The sequence below is a fragment of the Miniopterus schreibersii genome, assembly GCF_964146895.1.
Source record: "Miniopterus schreibersii genome assembly, chromosome: 10".
Lineage (NCBI taxonomy): Eukaryota > Metazoa > Chordata > Mammalia > Chiroptera > Miniopteridae > Miniopterus > Miniopterus schreibersii.
This window is the reverse complement of record NC_138110.1, coordinates 15,249,839-15,267,311: the sequence shown is the minus strand read 5'-3', so window position 1 is coordinate 15,267,311 and position 17,473 is coordinate 15,249,839. Positions and strand designations below refer to the sequence as shown.

Genomic DNA, 17,473 nt, shown 5'->3' with positions numbered 1-17,473 from the left:
TCGACGCCAACAGGTCTCCCGAGTCAGGAGCGCCGCCCGCACGGCTCGCCCAACCCGGGCGGCGGGGCGCCCTGGAGCCCCGGTTCTTTAGAAGCAGACAAACCACCTGTGCCCCGCCAGGCCCGGCCCCGGAGCTGATTCGAGTGGCCCTCGGGGACCGTGTCCCGCTCCGCGAACGACCGCGGCCCGCACGGTTACCCAACGGCCGCCTCTGAACCCGGCGGTCTGTCAGAGCTGCATTTTCTTACACGTTTGGAAGCAAAAAAATAAAATAAAAAGTACCCAAAAGTGACATCGAAGCGATTTTCTAAAGATAAAATGCTCCTGAAATTGTATGAGTGTGTTCTTTTGATCGTGTTACTTTGAAAGATCAGCTCAGGTCAGCTCAGACTCTCTCGGTTACTTAATGTGTTTGGGAGCTGATACCGAGCAACCTAAAAATATATATCGTGACTTAAAAAGAAAGAAATGGTTTGACTTGCATAAATATTTTAAATCCACGGTTGGTTTTCTTAGTTTCGAATACAAATATTCCATTTTGAAATCGTAAATAATATTTCTCAGGTTTAAAATCTGGCCAACTGTTGTTTTTTTTAATACAGTATACTTTTTTTAAAATTCCATGGTAGCCAGACAATTGAAATTCTACAAAAAGATTTCTGAACTCGGTCCCATTTTCACAGAGAAGGGAAGTCCTGGGTGTTGGTATTAATGGCTAAACAATATTGAGACCTCAATCAGAAATGGTTACGTCGGGAGCAAATAAATAATCGTTTTCAGGTCATAAATAAAAAGCGACCCCCGTGCTTCGCGTCTCGGAGAAAGTAGAAAACGACTCCATTTTCAGTTAAATTTGTCTTTTTTTTTTTTTTTTTTTTACTGCAACTTTTGCCTTCCCCTCGAAGGCACAACAAAAAGATTTCACGCACAACCTGACCTGAACAAAAGGACCTCGGGCCAGTTTATCTTTCGTGGGTGACAACCGGAGGGCAGGAAAACTTTACTTTCAGCGCGCTCGAATTGTGTTCTCGGAGACCCACCGTGGAAACGACGGCGGACCCGCGCCGGCCGCGGGAGCGGGAGCGGGAGCGGGAGGAGAGACTTCACCCCGGCCCTCGGCCTGCGAGCCGCGCTCCTCCGGGGCCACGCTGCTCCCGGGAACGGGCCGAGCCGGCCAGAGCCGCGCCCGCGGCGCCCCACCCTCGCCCGCAAGAACCCCTCGGAACCTCGCAGGTTCGAATCCTCAAATTCCCCTTAACTTTTTCTTTAATTTGATTTTCCCCCACGAAGAATGCAAATTTTGTCTCGAACCTCCTTCCGCAGTCATAAGCAGCCGCGAAAACAGAACCGAAAGGGGGAGACCAGAGAAGGTTCAGGGATGGGCCCCGAATTCGGGGCTGCAGTCCCGACACCCAACCCCTGCGACAGGGACCTCCTGCCGAGATCAGAGGCCCGGAGCACCCACTTCTGCCCAAACTCCTCCCGCGAGGGGGTTCGGGAAAGCCCGAGAGGGCAGGGAGGGGGAAGCCCGGAGACGCGCGCGCTTGAGTGGGTGAGTGTGTGGGTGGGTGCGGGTGGGTGTGGGTGTGGGTGTCCCTGAAGACAAAAAACTCCCAACAGTCCCCCACCTATAGGAGCGGAGGGGGGCGATCAAGGTCGGCCGACCCAGGGCAGGTGGAGGGCCTGCAGCGCAGCTCTGGGGCGCTCGGCGTTCTGGCCGCCGCGGCCTCTCCAGGCTCCCGGCTCCTGCAGTAGGTGTCAACGCTCTTTGGGGTGGGGTCTTTTCCTCCCTCCTCAAGACTGCCCACCCCACGCTCGTGGACTACTGAGGCTGTGGTGGGCTTTGCTCCCCAGCCCGGCCACCCACTGGGGTCACCCCGCAGCCCCACTCCCCACTCCCCACTCCCCACTTTCGAATTCAGGCACTGGGCTTCGGGCTCCGAGGGAATGCTCCTCGAGCAGGCAGGGCTCCCGTACCTTAATTTTCTTTTCCTAAGAGGCCCGCTGAGGGTGAGAAGAACACGAACAAACTCCAACTCTCCCCCTCCCCACACACACACACACCCCGACGCAAAGTGTCCTTTGTCAATTAAAAAGTTAAGGGCGGTCAGTCCCCTGCCAGCTCTGCCAACTAATCTGGCATTTTCGATTTTAACATGCGCTCGAAAGAACAGTTTCTGCCTCACCACCTGGACAACTTTTTTTTTTTTTTACTTTCCTAGATTCAGCTCAAATCTGAAATGTGTCAGTGAATTTCCGAGCTAAGAGGCCGAAGGGAGTTGGTGGGGCTTCGGTTTTAGCTTTCGCCTCCCTGTGCTCAACTAGCCCTAGCTTTCAGGCAGAGGAAAACTGAAGCTAATGGAGATATCAAACAGAGCCGCAGTTCCGAAGGCTCCTTTTCCACCAGCAGCACCCACCGTCCATCTGCAAGTGTAATCACAGAGACTTGTGGTGTCTTCATCACCTGGGGCTCCGGAAGACGGGGAGACAATTCTGCTCCGTTAAAAGGCACCCTCTATTATCATTTATTATTTGTGTATAGCAACGTAAGAATTTCTCCCTCCTCTTCAAATTCCCCCACAATATTTAAACAACATTTGTTGTCCGATTCATACAAACGCTCCAGGCCTTTCTGGAAAACCATTACCATTCAATGGCTAGAAAATTGCTCTCCTTCCTTTAAAAAGGGGGTGGGGGCAGGCGCAGCAGCAGCAGCAGTAGCAGCAGCTACAACAGACAACAAAAACTTTCTCCAGCATAATCCTGGCTCACGGAATGACAAAGAAAAAATATTGACTTACCCCTGAACGGATGATGTGTTTGATAAGGGGGGGGGGGACTTTTTTGAAGATTTCTGTCCGGGAGCTGCGCAGACAGCTGCAATTCATGGGCGATGCTGATTGCCAGAAACGCTATAGATTGGCATGGGGTCTGCAGCTCACAGATTCTGATCAATACCCCTACACTCACACGCCAGATGGTTTGGGGAAGGACAAAAATAAAATAGTCCAAATCAACCCACCATTATGTCTTTTTGTATTGCTCTGATAAACCTAGTTGTAGCACAAATGTGCTCTGCTCGACAGAAAACCTTCAGCATTTTGAACATTTGGGTGAAAATCAGCAGCCCTTTTCTTCCCGAGATTTGGGTTATGGTTACTGTTGTTTGGTGAAAGCAAAGCTGTTGGGCCCCTCATCCAGACTGGGTTTACTTGTGGTCTGTTTATTTGTGTGTGTGTGTGTGTGTGTGAATAATTTATAGGGTCTCTGTTTTAATTGAATGTTCACTGCTTTCTCCCTCTCAGAGCCTAAAAAACAGTTTCATGTGAAAACGTATATGAAAAGCTCTGACAGTAAAAATTTCCAGTCTTTTTCTGCAATTGCTAACTCAAGTTCAGATTTTTTTTTTTTTTTCTTTACAGTACAATAGCTTTTACGTCTGTGGTCAAAGCTGCATTTTACTTACAGGCTCCTTTTGACCCATTGAAGTGTCTGATCTTGAAGAAAATCGGACCTGTGGATGTGGCATACCAAGAAATAGATATCCTGCTCCTGATATGATGCCTGGTACAACTGTTTGTCCAGATTCTAATAGTCATGAACTAGCTCTCTTGCTACCACATTTCTATACAGTCTATTTGTGAATCAAATGCCAAGGGGAGGAGAGAACAGACGTGTAACTTCAAATCAAAAGAAAAATTCTGAGTCGAAGAACTTGTCAAGCTTATCGTATGTGTCCCAAACAAGGGGCAGTTAGAAAGCAGCCCTTCCTTTATATTAAAGACCAATAGAGAAACATCAAAGACATTTCAAAACATTTGAAAATCTTACCAGTACTGATGTTCTTAAAATTACCTACAAGTAGAAATAATTATTTTTCCTTTTTAGAAGGACAGGGGAAAGGGCATGCAGACCTAATTCAGTAAAAACTGGGATGCTAACTAAACGTGCACATTAATTTTCCTTTTAAGTGGGTTTTGGGTTGAAACATAAAACCTCAAACCACCGCTAGAAAAACAACGTGAAAAATCTGCTTTAATCTAGCCCAATGAAATTATACACAAAGAAGCCAATACCATTTCATGATTTCCCTGAGATCGCCAATATTGATCGAGGGAAGGGGGGGCAGCGGTGGGAGAGAGGGAGAAGAAAGGGAGGGGGAGAGAGGGAGCTAGGCAGCCAGAAGATGCAACTCACCTTTCAACTCCCCAGCACGTGCCTGCTCCCAGGCACACCTAAATGCAAGTCCCATGAGATACGTCTTGGTAGCCTGGTAAATGAGTTTATCATTTGGAAAAATTATTTAAATGGCCATTTTGATATTTAGATTTCTATACAGAGGCAGTACCTATCGTCCCAGCCTGGGGTCACTGGCTACTCTTTGAGGCTGACGCCAGGGCAGGGGAGGCTTCCTTCAGCACCAGGGCACACCAGAGACAGGCTCCTTCCACAGCCTCTGTCCTCTGCTGCCCTATTTCAGTCTCTGAGCGCTCCTGAACCAACAGGAGGTTGCAGTCATTAACTTTTGTTCAATTTGGTGTGAATTTCGAACATGAACTGTTTCGAATTATCCCAAGTGTTCAGCTGCCTTCTATAAGGTGAGGCGTGGGGAAAGAGACAGGAGGAGAAGGTGAGAGGGAGAGGAAAAGCAGAGAAACAGAAAACTGAGCTATTTTACCTGTCTAGTTTTGTGACATTAAAGAGGCGAGCATCCAACAAAGTATGTCTACAATGCAAGGGATCATCCCACTTTCTTACCCAAGCTTTGATATTACAGAGAAGCAGCTATTTGAAAGAATAATTGGCAAGGTATTGTCCAGAGCTCAGTACTAGACATATGAATAACATCACTGTACGTTTCATATGGCAGGACAGTGTGGGAGGGGTGGATTATTGGGGACTCTGTAGCTAGAAGAGAGGAGGGCAGCCCTGAAAGGTCAGGGAGCCTAAGAACTATTTTAAACCCTTTCTCCAGCGCCTGGAAGGCACATACAGTATTCCAGGCTGTTTTGTGTGTGTGTGATTTTTTTTTTCTATCAAGTTTTCTCTAACAGCTGGAAGTGGTTGGAGGGGGCTGTCTTAAGGAGACCCCCTGCTCTTCTTTTGACAGCTGATCAAAAGAAAATAGGTCACGCTTCTCAAACTTATGTCCACCCTGTCCTTAATTACTGTCTCTTTAAACAAAGGCAACATCTGCGCAACCTCAGCTAGCTTGAATCTGCGGAGGCAAACAGAGCGCAACCTGCTTTGGAAGAATCTGTTACTTTTAAGGCTTTGAATGTTCGGCGGCTCCCTAGTCAACCACCTCTCCACCCCCCACCGAGGTGGCAGAAATCTCCACCTTTTCTCGGCCCCGCGCCACCACTCCTGCCTGGTCCTCGACCCGGGGTTACTGAATAACGGAAATTCTAGGTAAAAGAAGGTGTACTTTTTTAAAAAGCTGCAGCTTGAGAGCGTTCTAGAATTCGCGGGGGCCCCGGTCTTTTCAGAAACGAGGTTTGGATATGTCAATGCCTGCCGAGGCTTCGCGGCATCTACCCACAGCCGTCACCCGGGGCTTTCCTCTCCGGGGATTCAGAAGCAGTGTGTGCGTGCGCGCGCGTGTGTTTGGAGAAACGTCCACCGGTGTTGTCCCAGACTGTTTACATACTTCCTGCCCCCACAAGTTTGCTCCCTGTAGAAAACGGTAACAATCTTGCCGCACCATCCCTCACCCCCAGCACCACCACCGCCAATTCTTTGCAGTCTCGAACGAGGCAAGCATTTGGTCACCTTGAAACCGCAGCTCCTGGAGTTTTAGTTTTGTTTAGCAATCTAGCAGGCCCCTTCTGAAGCCTCATAACAAGGAGATTTATGGGCTCGCCGGGTAATTAAATGATGTTATTGTGTTAACTTTGCATGCATTACCGCGGCCCGAGCCGCCCGTGGGCTAGCGTCCGCCGGCCGCAGCTCGCAGGCGGCGAGGGCGTCGGAGTTCCTCTCGTCCCGTAGCCTGTGCAAGCCCCAGGCTCGGGAGTTTATCCCGCATTAGAATACGTTAGCGCCTGCTTTTTAAAAAGCTAAAAAAACTACAGGCTCCCAGCGAGGGACGCTTGGGAAGTGGCTTGCTAGGAGACGTGTGCTTGTTTTTACACCCGCAAGTAGCGGAGTCCTTTCCTCCCAGCTTCCTAGCCTGGAGAAGAGCTTGGGGATGAGGCGAAGGGGACCGAAGCAATGCCCTTTCCCCGCAGGTCGCAGCAGTTCAGGAAGGACGCGGCGCGGCATCTTTAACATAATTTCTGTCCCCCGCTCGCACTCTCGCCTGTCTCCCTCCTCTATCCCTTCTTCCCCTCCCTCCCTCTCCTTGACGTTAGATTCCAGTGGCAAAGGAGGAAAAAAGACAGAGCCGTCAGCCAAACGTGAAACCCTCAGCCCCGCCCCCTCCCAAGCCATTGGCAGACGCGCTCAGGAGGCCCGCCCCCGCGGCCAGCCGTGGCCTCGGAGTGGCTGCTCGTGGCGCTCATCGGGCGCTGCCCCGCCCCGGGTCCGGGAGGGTAGGTTGGCTGCCCTGGCCAGCGGCAGAGCCCTTCTGGACAGCTCCCGCTCACCCAAACAGAAGCCGTCCGCGCCGGAGCGGGCTGGGACATGGCTAGGCAGCGCGCCGGCCCGGGCGGCTGGGCTCGGTGATCCCTCCCTCCCTCCCCGCCCCCTTTCCTCTCCCGCACGCACGGCCCGTCCGCCCCCACCCCGCCCCCACCCCGGGCGCGCCCGCCCGCAGCCCGGGGCGCACACCGCACGCACGCTCCCCCTCCACACACTCACGCACTCTCGTGCCCTCCCCTGCTCCCGCGGCCGAGCTCCGCCACGCGCGCCTTGCCAGCCCGCCGGCCGACCCCGCCGCCCCCGTGCCCCGATGGACTGAATGAAGGCTGCCTACACCGCCTATCGATGCCTCACCAAAGAACTAGAAGGCTGCGCCATGAACCCGGAGCTGACAATGGAAAGTCTGGGCACTTTACACGGGCCGGCCGGCGGCGGCAGCGGCGGGGGCGGCGGCGGGGGCGGCGGGGGCGGCGGCGGGGGCCCGGGCCATGAGCAGGAGCTGCTGGCCAGCCCCAGCCCCCACCACGCGGGCCGCGGCGCCGCTGGCTCACTGCGGGGCCCGCCGCCGCCGCCGCCAACGGCTCACCAGGAGCTGGGCACGGCGGCAGCAGCGGCGGCGGCGGCGTCGCGCTCGGCCATGGTCACTAGCATGGCCTCGATCCTGGACGGCGGCGACTACCGGCCCGAGCTCTCCATCCCGCTCCATCACGCCATGAGCATGTCCTGCGACTCGTCCCCACCCGGCATGGGTATGAGCAACACCTACACCACGTTGACGCCGCTCCAGCCGCTGCCGCCCATCTCCACCGTGTCCGACAAGTTCCACCACCCGCACCCTCACCACCACCACCCACACCACCATCACCACCACCACCACCACCAGCGCCTGTCGGGCAACGTCAGCGGCAGCTTCACCCTCATGCGCGACGAACGCGGGCTCCAGGCCATGAACAACCTCTACAGCCCCTACAAGGAGATGCCCGGCATGGGCCAGAGCCTGTCCCCGCTGGCCGCCACGCCGTTGGGCAACGGGCTGGGTGGCCTCCACAACGCGCAGCAGAGCCTGCCCAACTACGGGCCGCCGGGCCACGACAAAATGCTCAGCCCGAACTTCGACGCGCACCACACTGCCATGCTGACCCGCGGTGAGCAGCACCTGTCCCGGGGCTTGGGCACCCCGCCCGCGGCCATGATGTCGCACCTCAATGGCCTGCACCACCCGGGTCACGCTCAGTCCCACGGGCCCGTGCTGGCACCCAGCCGCGAGCGTCCACCCTCTTCCTCGTCGGGCTCGCAGGTGGCCACATCCGGCCAGCTGGAGGAGATCAACACCAAAGAGGTGGCCCAGCGCATCACCGCCGAGCTGAAGCGCTACAGCATTCCGCAGGCGATCTTCGCGCAGAGGGTGCTGTGCCGGTCTCAGGGGACTCTCTCCGACCTGCTCCGGAACCCAAAACCGTGGAGTAAACTCAAATCTGGCAGGGAGACCTTCCGCAGGATGTGGAAGTGGCTGCAGGAGCCGGAGTTCCAGCGCATGTCCGCCTTACGCCTGGCAGGTAAGCCCCGAGGGTCGCCTGAAGCCAAGCTTCTGGGGAGAGGGCTCCGGGGTGCTCGTGGCCCCAGGTCAGCGCGCCTGGCTCCTCTCTGGGTTCCCTCCTGGTCTCCCCGACACACTTCCTGTTCTTGACTTTATTTCTGTTTCCATTTTCTCTTTCCTCCCCTTCTTTCTGCTCTCCCTCTTCTCTTTTTTTCTTCCTCCCTCCTTGTCTACCAGCTTTCATCGACGACCCCCCCCCACACACACACACACACTTCATTCGCCCTCCCCTCAATGTATCAACTTTGCCCTCTCTTTCCGAGGCGGGATGGGATGCCTGGCGTCCACTAGGAGCCCTCTTTTCCCAGGGCTCACAGAGACCAGGTATTGCCCCTATTCAAAACCCTGTGCACTTGAACTCTTGCTCAGACGATACATTTTAGTTTTCCAGGCTGCCTCGTCTCCCTATGTGGAGGCATTTGAGGGCCTTTGCTCTTCGGAAGGGAAAAAGATCTCTCTTTTCTCCTACCCACCATATCAGACAAACTTCTTTGGTTATTGGCAAGAGTCACAGCCTTGCCCGCCGCGCCTGGAAGGTGTGGCCAAGACCATAACAGCGCTTCCTGAGCCCTCCTCCGGCCTTGGCTTTGGCGCGGGGACTTTCTGGCCCAAAGAGCCGACTTGGGCCAGCTCCCATGTCACTGTCCACAGCGAGGGGAGGGTGCAAGGACGAAGGCTGGGATTGCCACATTAACCTCTGGGAGGACGGACGAAGAGAAACTAAGAATGGAGAGAGCTGTGCCTCGTTTGCCAGCCACCCTTGCCCCGCTCCTAGCCGTTCGCTGGGATTTGCCGAGGTTTGGCTGGGCTCGGAAGAGGTTAGGCGTTAGCGGGAAGGGGTGCTGAGAAATTAAGATGCAGGTTAGTTAATGCATCTTGGCCGCGGGCTACAGGCTCCGCCTTTGCATTAAGCGGACGCTGATTGTGCGCGTACCGCGGTGGCGGGGAGGGCTGGCGGCCCGCGGGAGGGGGCGAGTTGACTTGCTGGTTACATTGTTCTGGAGCCGCCTTGGCTCTTTGTGCCTCCTCTAGCGGCCGAGCCGCGAGGTACAGCCCTCTATTGTTCTAGGAGCGCAGACACCTCCTGCGTGGGCGGCGGGAGCTCTAGAGAAAAACGCAGCAGTGGCTTCGCCTGGAGCGCAGTTGCGCGCTTTTGTGCGCAAAGACACAGCTAGGTGCGGGTGGCAGCTGCACTTTCTCTAAGATCCAGCCACAGCCCAGAGGGGCTAAGTGTCCAGGCTCCCCGTTGGGGAAGACACTCTGTACCCTACTACAAACAGGGTTCGGCTTCTCTTGGACTAGGGCGATCTCTCGGGATCAGCGGGCCATCAGGGGGATAAGTCGTAGTGGTCGTGATTTACATGGGCGAGGACGATGGGGCGCGCGGTTCGGAGCCGGCGGAACGCAGCGCGCTTCCGGAGGGGAGAGCTCAGGCTTCCTCTCCCGCGCCCTGGGGCTTTCCTCACACCGCTGAGCCTGGTCTTATGGGGTGCACTCTACAGGCACGGGACAGGGCTGGGGGATGTCACAGGCAGCATTTTCACCCTGGCTTGGGGAGGGGGTGTTTCTGATCTGACCACCTTAGCCTTTGCCGGCTGTTGGAGGATTCCTACCTCCAGCGGCCCCGCAGTGCTGATCGTTGAAGATAAAAAGAAAACTAGCTTTGTCCCAAAGAGCTTCTTCAAATCCGTGAACTCCAGGTACTTTTGCTTGGATTTAGAAGTCTACTTTCTCTCTCTCCTTTAGCTTACCCGACATCCTCTCCTACATTTTTCTCTGATTTGCTCTTGGTTCCTAGCAAAGATAAGCAGCGAATAGAGAGTAGTGAGGAGAAATATATTGGAGGCTTACTGACAATTCCCAACAGTGCAGTTCTCTTTTGTCTTCCCCCCCCCCCCAGCTCTAGCACGTGCTGGCTTCCTGGACACAGGTGGCCAGAAGGAACTTGGCAGTTGGTCTTTGGGGGGTACAGTTAAAGGCAGAATGGCAGCTATTCTATTCCAGCCCATCTCAGAGCAGGCGGCCCCCTCAAGCCTGTGGAGCAAAGGACAGAGCTAAAAACAACAACACTGCCTTCCTGCCTGCAGGTCTGAAAATGATGCGGCAAGTAATGTTTTGCCTGTTCGTGTGCCGCCTCAGCTTTTACAGTGGCCCGAAGTGCTGAGTTGATGGATAAGTGTGACAATATCCAGGGTCCCCAGCCCCTCCACCCACCTTGAGAGAGTTCCAGGATAACTCCTCTGGGGCCTTTGGGAGGCAGAGCACCTAAACTGCCTCCGAAGACAAAGCCTCCTTCAGTAAGTGGGAGATTCCTGCTGAGGACCCCCCGCTTTGCTCAAGCATTCAAATGTGTGTCTGTTTTATTACCCCAAGTTGAAAAGGGACAAGAGCTTTAGCCTTTTTATCTGGCCATTTTATCAGCAACTACAAGCATGTTGAGTGGTTATTATTACATAGAAGGCTTTTCAGTTTGGGGTCAGTAGATCAGTCTCTTCAGACACTGATGCAGAAGCTGGGGTTGGTAAGTAGGTATTATGTACTCAGGAGGCTAGGGGACAGGAGCAAATGGAGAAGAAAAGCTGAGGCCTTCTTGGCCAGGAGTATTGATCGGAATCCCCGCCGGCCCGTCACCGAGGGCCCACACCGCTGGGCTCCCGTTCCAGGGTTAAACAATCCTAGTAGCTCCACAGGGTGGCGGGGCCTGTCTCCCAGCCCTACACCTGGAAGAAGTGATGCCCCCCCATGTCCCCCTGACCAGGCTTTCTTTCTTCCTTCCTCCCTCCCTTCCTTCCTTACACTTTCTTTCATCTATCTATCTATCTATCTATCATTTATCTATCTATTTATCTATCTCTCTATCATCTCCTTTTAGTGTCCCTTTCTCTTATTTTGGGCCCCTCTGGGTCTTGCCAGAGGCCCAAGCAGACAGGGGTTTGAGGGAGCTAAGAATTAAGATGTCTGATTTGGGCCATTCCCCCGCAAACCTCGCCCTTAGGTGCAGCACACCGTCACAACAGAAGCAGGTCCTTCCTCTCCCCCCTGCCCACCTCCTCAGTGTATACACAGCTCATGGTAGCATTGCAAGGGGAAGGGAGAAGATATCGGGAAACTAAGATTTCCCCAGCATTAGAGTTCAGAAAGATGGACTCCAAGTGCACAGTTTCGTTTGGAAAGGGTGGCAGAGGCAGGCAGCAGATGTTTGCAACTGGTCCCAACTGGACCTCTTCAGAGGTTTCCCAGGGATGGCTCCGCAGGGCAGTTCTTACTAACTGGGCTAGAGGCTGGGAGGACACCCTCCTGTGAGTTCCAGAACGCTCTCCAGCTTTGAGCCCAAGAAAAACCTCTGAACCAAGCACAAACCTGAACAAAAAGGGAGAGAACCCAGGCAAGAGCCTGGCCGGGCGCCCCACGGAGGAAAGAAAATCGAGGCCTCAGTGGCGGGAGTGCTTTCCTCCAACGCCTGCAAGACAGAGCAGAGCCCTGGACAACACATCCTGTAACCGGGGCCCCCGGGTGGTCTGCTGGGAACCTGCCTCCCGTCCCAGCGGCGGACAGATTCAGTGGCCAGTCTGGAACCAACTCTTCAGGCAGCAGAGGGCCCTTCACCAACCCGCCAAGACGTCGGGGCCGCCTGAGCCCCGCGGCGGGGGGCAGGGCAGTGCTTAGCGCCCCTGCCAGGGGCACCGCTGCGTGCGTGTCTCCGCCTAAGCGGGGATGTCTTAGGGTGCTCAGGCCGACCGGCACCTCCTAAACCAAGGAGTGGGGTGTGGATTTCATTCGCAGACCTCCCCCCTCAGGGATCCCAGCCCAGCCCAGCCCAGCCCAGCTCTCACTACAGTTTAGTTCGGGATTTAGTTCGGGATCCTGGCCCGAGAGGCTCCAGGCAGCCCTCCTCAGTGCGCAACACGCGATATTTTCGCCTGCTGGCTGCCCGGATTAATAATTGAAAAGCTCTCGCTACTATCCTCGCTCGGTCGAGCCCCGAGCGCCTGGAGAACCCCTCCCGAACCCGCATTGGGGTGGGCGGGAGCGGCCCGGCCAGGCGGGAGGCCAGGCAGGGTGGCGAGGCCGCCCGAGAGGAGTGGCCCAGGCTGCCCGGCGCCCGGGACGCGAGAGGCTGCGCATTTATTTTTATTCCAGGCTTTCCACCGTGTGGTTATGTCACTTTCTCAAACAAATGTGTATATGGAGGGAGATCGATGCTGATAATGTTTAGAAGATTAAAAGAGCATTAATGCTGGCAACAATAACGTAAACGTGTGGACCCAGATTTCATTGATCTGGAACCTGATCCGGCGCGTTTCCAGTAAGCCCGACAGTTCCCAGCAGAGCCCCGGCTCCGCGGCGCTCCCGGCCGCGCTGCCGCCCCAGCTCGGGCGGGCTCTCGGGTCTGGCGGCCGCTCCTCCCCGAGCAGCCCGGCCTGCGCCTTCCGACCCGGGGCTTTCTCTCGCCGCTGCACCGCCGGCCTGCTGCCCTGCCCTCGCGCGCGCACGGCGCTCTCCGCGCTCCCGGCCACGGGCTCTGCAGGTGGCTCGGCGCAGAAGGCTTTGCTCGCCCGCGCCCGTCCCCTCCCAGCTTTCCTGTTCCCGAGGAGCCGCCTCCCCCTTCCCGAGGCCCGCAGAGCCCACATCTGATCCAGCAGGGCCCGGGGCAACTTCTTTCCTCCTTGGAAATCATGTAGGGTATTTGGTCACCCTCTCCATGTGCGACAGGCGGGAACGACCAAGCCCTATTTTGGAAGCGATGTCTCTAACCCCGCAGCCTCCGGATCCGTGGATCCTCTCTCATGCTAGACTGTCCTCACTAAAAGAAAGAGCTCCTTCGCATTAAATACTCCCATTCTCAGACTATGTACACAGATACATTAGTTGGACAATTAAATGCGGCCTGGTGACAAGGGCCAGGGCTTCGTCCCTCGGAATTGTCTGCTTTGCAGCAGGCTAATTGGGCCAACCAGGGAAGAATCTTGTTTCCTACCGGGGCTGGGGTAGGAAGGTGAAAAATCCAGACAGAGGGACGGCACCAGCACCTCCTCCCCGTCTCACCAGCGGGAGAGAACCGGGGCTCAGGTCTAGCTGGTAGGGAGGTTCGCCCTGGGTAACCTGCACTGACCAGAAAAGAAAGAACGTCTGAGGTCTTCCTTCCTGCCCAAGAGGGGGGGGGGGGACCTCCACACCCTGCCAACCGCTCCCTTGCTCCCTGGCCTCAAGGTGGCTTATTTTCCCAGAAGGAACAGTAAAGGTGAATTTGACCAGAAAGAAAGTGGTGAGACAGTAGTAGTGAGGATGAGGTGAGAGCTTAATTGTTCTGGTTTATTTGAAATTATAACTCCTATTGGAGAAAGCTAAGCGTTTCCTTCCAGAGAAGCTCTCAATCTAGAAGGAAAGGAATGTTTTCCTTCCTTCTCCAAGAATGAAATGAGAAAAATGAGGGAGAGGGGGAGGCTGGGGGACGGGCGGGGGGGGGGGGGGTTGTGCATTGTTCTGCTTTGAGGTGTGGCAAGGGAGCAGTGGGTTTTTCTTTCTGTTCTCCCCAAACGGGCTCCTCTTCCCACCAGTAGCATCCGTTAAGGGGGCTTCGATGTAGCCTCTTGATTCCTAGTGAGAACGTGCCCTTGCCCCCTCCTGAAAACTACAGTGAACTAGGTCAGGTGAACAGTGATCAGATGCAGAAACGGAAGGTGGGTGGTTTCCTTCTGGTTAGGACGACAGTTGGCCCCTCCTCACAGGCCCCTCGATAAGGACCCCTACAGTCTCCTTCTCTGAGGGTTGAATGACATTTTGGAGAGTGGGGTCTTCGACTCTCCCCCGTCCCCATCTTAGAATCCCAAAACAGGGTGAGAATCCTGGTGAGTGGTGAGGGTGGGACAGAAGGAAAACTGATTCCCCCAGATTCTCTGTGTCTCCAAGAGGAGAGCTACCCACCCCACTTCCCTCTGAGCCAGGACTGCACAGAGGCGGCAGGGCCCTGCCCCTCATGGCTTACCTTCCCCAGCTCCAGGCCTGAACCCTGAGAGACAGAGAACCTACTTCTCCTGCTGTTTCAACCCAAAACTTTATTTTAGGGTCACCTGTTGGTTTTCTAGCTATTAGAACCTTTTTCTAAAGGGAGATTAGAGGAAGAGGGAAAGAATTCTCAGGAAGAGAGCACTGGGCCCTGCCACACCATGGCTGGTGATGGTGTTGGCAGACGCTGTTCAGGAAAAGTGGTACCATGAAGGGGGAATCCCTGGAGGAATGAAATTCTCAGAAGAGAAGCAGAAAGATTTAGTTCCTGGTTTCCTGCCAACAGAAGGGAAATGAGGAAGGAATTAAATAGAAATAATTGCCTGGATAAAGGGCCCTGGGGAAAAGGGTGAATATTGAGGCACCCTGGGCATTAAACTCCATCAAAGATCCTCTGGGTTTTGTTCACCCCTGACCACTCAGAGATCCTTGTTTTTCCTGACCTGGGGAAAGTCGCTTCATACAGGGGGATACTTTTCTTGGTGGGGAGAGACCATGATTAGAAAGCCCAATGGGGCCATTTATGCTGTCAGGTGCAGAGCCTGCTCAGGATGAGCTGGGGGGGGGGGGGTCCATCATCACCCCTCAACACCTAATCTGCCCCCCCCCAACCGACTTCAGTGACTTGGGGAAAGGCTTTTTGATGTCCATGACTAGAGGGAAAGACTTTGAAAAAACATGCACAGGTTTTTCAAGGGGCAGGAAGAGAGGAGGAAGGGAAGATGATTGGATAACTCAGCCCATCTGATGCCTGACAAGGCGCAGACGGGCAAGGCATAAAGGCAGGCTGCGGGGCATGCAAATAGTCTCACTTGAGGAGCAGGATTCCTAGAAGCTGTGGACATTTGTTATGAAAAACTGCCCCACACAAATTGTCCCAGAGGGAAGGGAGGCTCTGCCTTCCACCTTGACGCCTCTCTCGCCATTTGAAGATCCATTACTCTTCTGGAGAAAGCAGACTTTGTTTGGGTTGGAAGCACACCTCCAATGTAATTTAATCAGCATTGGACTTTGGCTCGTGTAATCAAATATACATATACTTTCTCCTGCAGGAAGAAAAATAATTTCTCTGTAACTGCTATTGACTTGAAGTCATGTAATCTCTGGAAAACATCACATTTTTAAAGGGAAAGGTAAAATTAAGGGGAAAAGAATCCAGTTTGAGTGGTTTGCCTTGTCACTGCTAAGAGAGCCAGTTACCTCCTAAGAAAGGGCAGAAGGAGCACTCCAGGGCTCAAATGCATGTGCTGCTCCTACTGTAGGTATTTCACTCCAGCTTCCTCCATATAGTCAGCCTCCCACATTTATTTTGGTAGGAAACTAGCTTGACTAGCTCACCAGATCCCAGGAATTTGGGCTTTATATTTACATTGGGTGGAGATATCCTTGGAAGAACCGGTTTCTACCATTTTTCTACCATGTTTGGAGAGGCACAGACGGCAGCAGCAGAATCCCAGTGGACAGCAAGCCCCTTCATTAAGGGCGATTGGTAGCCATCGCCGGCTCACTCCCCACTGCATCCCCAGGGCCTTGAGCTTGGAGCTCTGCCCTAGAGCATCCCTCTAGATCTAACTTGGACTCCCCACCCTCAGGACAAGGCTCTGGGCTTTACCCAAGTTGAGTCTGTTAGGGAATCTGTTGTAAACACAGATCCATTGATTTGCATTTGTCAGAGAGTAAAGTTAAACCAGTGAAAAGAGAAGCCCTTACCCTTTTATGTAGGGCCAGGGAAACCTTTCATATTGATCCTATTGATCCAACCTTTCCCTTTAAGGAAACCACATAGTTAAAGACCCTCGTTCAATAGATTTACCCTTCGCGCTTGTGATGTTCCTTTAAGTGTTCTCATCTAGGATAGCTGGGCATTAAGCCCACACTCCAAACCAGACAAAAATGAAGAGAGTAGGAGGGGAGGGGTCAGGAGGCAGAACTGTGGGAAGTGAGATGGAATCACACTGAAATGTGTAATGATTTGATTGGGGCTGTTTTTTCTCATTCTCCTAAGATGACATGCAGGGATAAAGACAAAATGGATGTATTTAGCACCTTTCGCTCTCTTTTTTTCCCCCACCAAAGAAAACCAGTTTATATGCCAGAGTAGCAGTGTCTCTGGAACATCATTTTCTACTGTAAAATTAGCTCAATCAGTCCACTATCTTGGTTCATTTAAGCTGGTTCACTTCAAAGCAGTAATACTTCCACAAAAATTATTTTCACTCGTTTGTAGCAAATCAGGAGTAGATTGTTTTCAGGAAATGCAATATTTTGGACTCTGTATATGAGCATGGACACTGAGAAGGGTCTTGGAGTTGTGTGTTCTGATGGAAGCAGGAAGAGTAAGGTCCAATTTTTCTTACAGAACAGTATAGATGGAATAGGAATTGCTAAATATTGCTCAATATCACTCGTGTTTGCACATATGAAAATGAAAGTCCCCTTTGTTTCCAGAACTGTTGGCACAATCCATTTCATTTCTTCCCTGACCCTTTGGTTCTGTGAATAACATCCATTTGTGATTTTTTTCCCAACATGGTACATGTGCTATTCCTAATTGGTTATCTCTTGGGTTGTGTTCAGATATTCATGTTTGTTTTGTGTGATTGAAAAATATTAATGATTCCTTAGGTGAGCTAATGTATTTATCTGCTGAGTGAGTTCAAAGGGCAGAGTTCAGCTTTGGTTCAGGTTAATTGAACAGGAAGCAGTGAGCTCTCCAGGCTGTGTTTAACAAGAGACCAGTCCCTTAAAATATCACACTCAGCAAACACACAATTTCACTGTCCTCATCCTGGAGTCTGATGTAAGAGGCACAGATCAACTTGGATTGCCTGTTTAAAACCCCAAAGCAAAGCATAGCAACTGCAACAAAACCCTCAAGTCCCCCTCAGGGAAGAAGAGTTTTCTCATTGGCTAATTGCTTTATTGGTAACACTGACCTGCAGAGCAGCTGCAGGGGCCTGGATGAAGGCTGAGGCCTTGGAATAATATGCTCCATTAGAACAGGGCAAGGCATTTTTTGTTTACTCAATTGGAGCACCCTGCAAAGTGCCATTAACCCCAGCCCAACAGCGCTTGTGCTGCAGAAGCCAAAGGTCACCCCAGCCAGGCTGTAGGCACAGCTAGCTCTGCCCTGGTGGGAGGGAGGGAGCATCCTGCTGGCATTGCCCTCCCCAAACTTGGCCCAACCAGATCGGCCCTTCCAGGGCTTTGACCAAAGCAAGCAGTTGCACAACTTGTTTACATTTCCCAATTGCTGAATCATGTTATTGATGATTAAACAGTTTTGAT

General features: G+C 53.3%; 1 protein-coding gene across 1 annotated transcript in view; it reads left to right on the top strand.

Annotated features, from left to right (window-relative positions):
- Window positions 1–6,625: 6,625 nt before the first annotated feature.
- ONECUT2 (one cut homeobox 2) overlaps window positions 6,626–17,473 on the top strand; it is a 57,456-nt gene continuing 46,608 nt past the window's right edge. Inside the window, exon 1 of the mRNA XM_081148477.1 lies at window positions 6,626–8,138. Within this exon, the coding sequence (XP_081004603.1) occupies window positions 6,902–8,138 (1,237 nt within the window). The 5' untranslated portion in view covers window positions 6,626–6,901. The remainder of the gene's footprint in view (window positions 8,139–17,473) is intronic.